Here is a 2,527-nt window from a genome sequence, read left to right as displayed (position 1 = left end):
TGGGACGGAGATTCGAACTCGCGACCCACAGATTGCGAGTCGAGCTCCCTAACCACCTGGCCATGCCGGGTCCTGACTTTTATGATTTTAGATATTTTTTAACTAGTTGTAAGTCGTAATATCATTCTGGCAATTTCATTTGACATCTACATAGCCTATGTTTTTATCCATAAAATGTAATAAGAATTTTACATATTCTTTTGGTACTTGTAAAAACAACATTTATAAGTTTTACATGTTGATATGGCACTTATAAAGCCTTTTGGGAAATTGATTGGCTATTATGGCATTTATAAAACCTAATATATGTTAAAAATATTAATATGCACCTATAAACCTTTTTATGTATTTACACATTATTTTAACACCTATGAAACCTCTTGTAAGTTCTGCATAATAATATGTAATCTACAAAACCTGTTATAAAAAAATTATATTTCCATACGAATGTGATCTAAAAGTTGGATCTTGTAACCTTACCTGCAGGATTCGGCGTCCATCTTTAAGCCAATGAATAATTGGTGATGGATTTCCTTCTGCTTCGCACTCTAGTGTTGCACTATCAAAAGGCGCTACTAACAGTGAACTGCTTGACGGTTTTTGTAGTCTAATTCCTGGTTTTGGAACATAACGTCCTTCTAAAAGGAAAATTGAATACAACGATATCTACAAATATAAACGTCTGAGTTGATTACTTCACCCGTCCAGTGACAAAAAAATTTAACATGATATTTTGTGTATAAAATGAGTACCCCTTTCTTTTAACTCGTGTCATATAAATTGCAAGTATCGTTAAGCCTAAAAACATGGACGCTATAAATATGACACCATTATAAGAAAAATAAAGCTATACAAGTTTACAGTTCTAAGTAACAAAGGAAATCTTATATACAACTGATATTCAAATATTATATAACTCCCTGAAAAATTTGATTAGTAAGAAAATACGCACGAATAAGGCATATGTTGCCTTGCCACTAAATCTTGTAGTTGATTTTAAGTTTACAGTTTATGAACGTTTCTTATGTCGCTGTATATTAATATTCATTAACTCGTTATTATGAAGTTTTTTATATCGTTACTATAAATATTTCTGATTCCCTTACCTTGTTTAGAGTCCTGACGTGGTCTCAAACTACTAACCTAGAAAAGGCGGGAGAAAAATTAAAACATTTTAAATCTGTATTAGCAAGTCTCAACTTTTGTTTTACCCTCCATACGAAGAGCTCTGAATAAAATTTTATTTATTGTGCTCGCCATAAAAAACTACCCCCAGCCGAACGCTTATATAATAGGAAAATTAATTCGTTACTTTATGCTAATTTTACATCGAACTGATTTCCCGTTAATTTCTCTGATAAAAAGAACCGCGAATAACTGCAGTGATTTAAGTAGACTTCCCGAGTGAGAATATTGGACTAAGTTTTCCGAATTAGTGTAGAGATAATAGAATCTGGACAGTTTAAATAAAAAGGAACGAAATATTTATTTATTACAACACAAAAACACTGAACACTGAGCGCGTATCCACGTGCGACGACGGACAGTCCTCACTTCAAGCTATGCTACCATTAGTCCGAAGTTTCCTTCCCGCGAGATGGATTACCTCAACACTAAAATGCTGAACGAACTTCGAAAGGTCTTCTTTCTACAAATCTGGGATCAAAACTGATACAAAGAAAATTCCGGGATTTGAAATGTCAACTTGCTTTCTTTCTTTAGGAGATAAAAATCACCTTGTAACCTTCGTTCTCCGACAGCATTGGTTAGCTATCACATTTACTTAAGTGTGTGTGAGGTTAAAGGAAAGAAGACGCACTATATGCTTATTTTGTTTTTTCCAAGATGAACTAAAAGGCACCGACTCTGATAAAAAGTCAGTTTGTTTGATAGTCGCTAGATAGACAGAATTTAATTCAACAGTCATGTTGAAGACAGGGACTAAGAATCAGACAGACTAAACACGTGTGTGAATGATAATCAAGAATCAGACAGACTAAACACGTGTTAATGATAATCAGTCACTTACCCCTGAATTTCTCTTCGAATTAGTGAAGTCATTGAGTCGGCTCATGACGAAAGGCAAAATGAATGTAATGATGAACAGCCGGAAATCCATAAGGTACATCTTGGCTGTAACTAACTTCGTTGACAGTTGCGATAAGAACACCAAGTGGTTAGAGGTTTAACGACAAAAATATGATCGTTACCTGCGAATGTCTTTAAGTTAAAATAAATATTAGCTAAAGAAGGTTGTAGTAGAATAGCATACAAAATGTAAAACAAAGAAAAATTTAGTTTGACCATAAATCCAATTAAAATAAATATTAGGTGTTAAAACTTTAATATTATGCACCTTGTGTACTTTTACTATAATTAAAAATCAACAAACGTTTAACAAGAACGTTAGATGTTAGCAACAATTGTATCATTAGTTATTAATGCAACTGGGTTTGGTTGAAAAGTTTATGTAGTACAGAAATTAGTGTATTACATGAGGCCCGGCATGGCTAGGTGGTTAGGGGAA

General features: G+C 33.6%; 1 protein-coding gene across 1 annotated transcript in view; it reads right to left on the bottom strand.

Moving 5' to 3' along the window:
• LOC106475510 (zwei Ig domain protein zig-3-like) overlaps positions 1-2,246 on the bottom strand; it is a gene marked incomplete at its 3' end in the record, with an annotated part of 16,895 nt that extends 14,649 nt beyond the window's left edge. The window contains exons 1-3 of the mRNA XM_013936189.2: positions 2,030-2,246; positions 1,107-1,143; positions 481-638 (exon numbers count right to left, since the gene is read on the bottom strand). Coding sequence (XP_013791643.1) covers positions 481-638; positions 1,107-1,143; positions 2,030-2,128 — 294 coding nt within the window. The remainder of the gene's footprint in view (positions 1-480; positions 639-1,106; positions 1,144-2,029) is intronic.
• Between the last annotated feature and the right edge of the window lie 281 nt (positions 2,247-2,527).

Source organism: Limulus polyphemus, unplaced genomic scaffold, assembly GCF_000517525.1.
Source record: "Limulus polyphemus unplaced genomic scaffold, Limulus_polyphemus-2.1.2 Scaffold8689, whole genome shotgun sequence".
Classification (NCBI taxonomy): domain Eukaryota; kingdom Metazoa; phylum Arthropoda; class Merostomata; order Xiphosura; family Limulidae; genus Limulus; species Limulus polyphemus.
The sequence above is the reverse complement of the archived record's forward strand: the minus strand, read 5'-3'. Positions and strand labels throughout refer to the sequence as shown.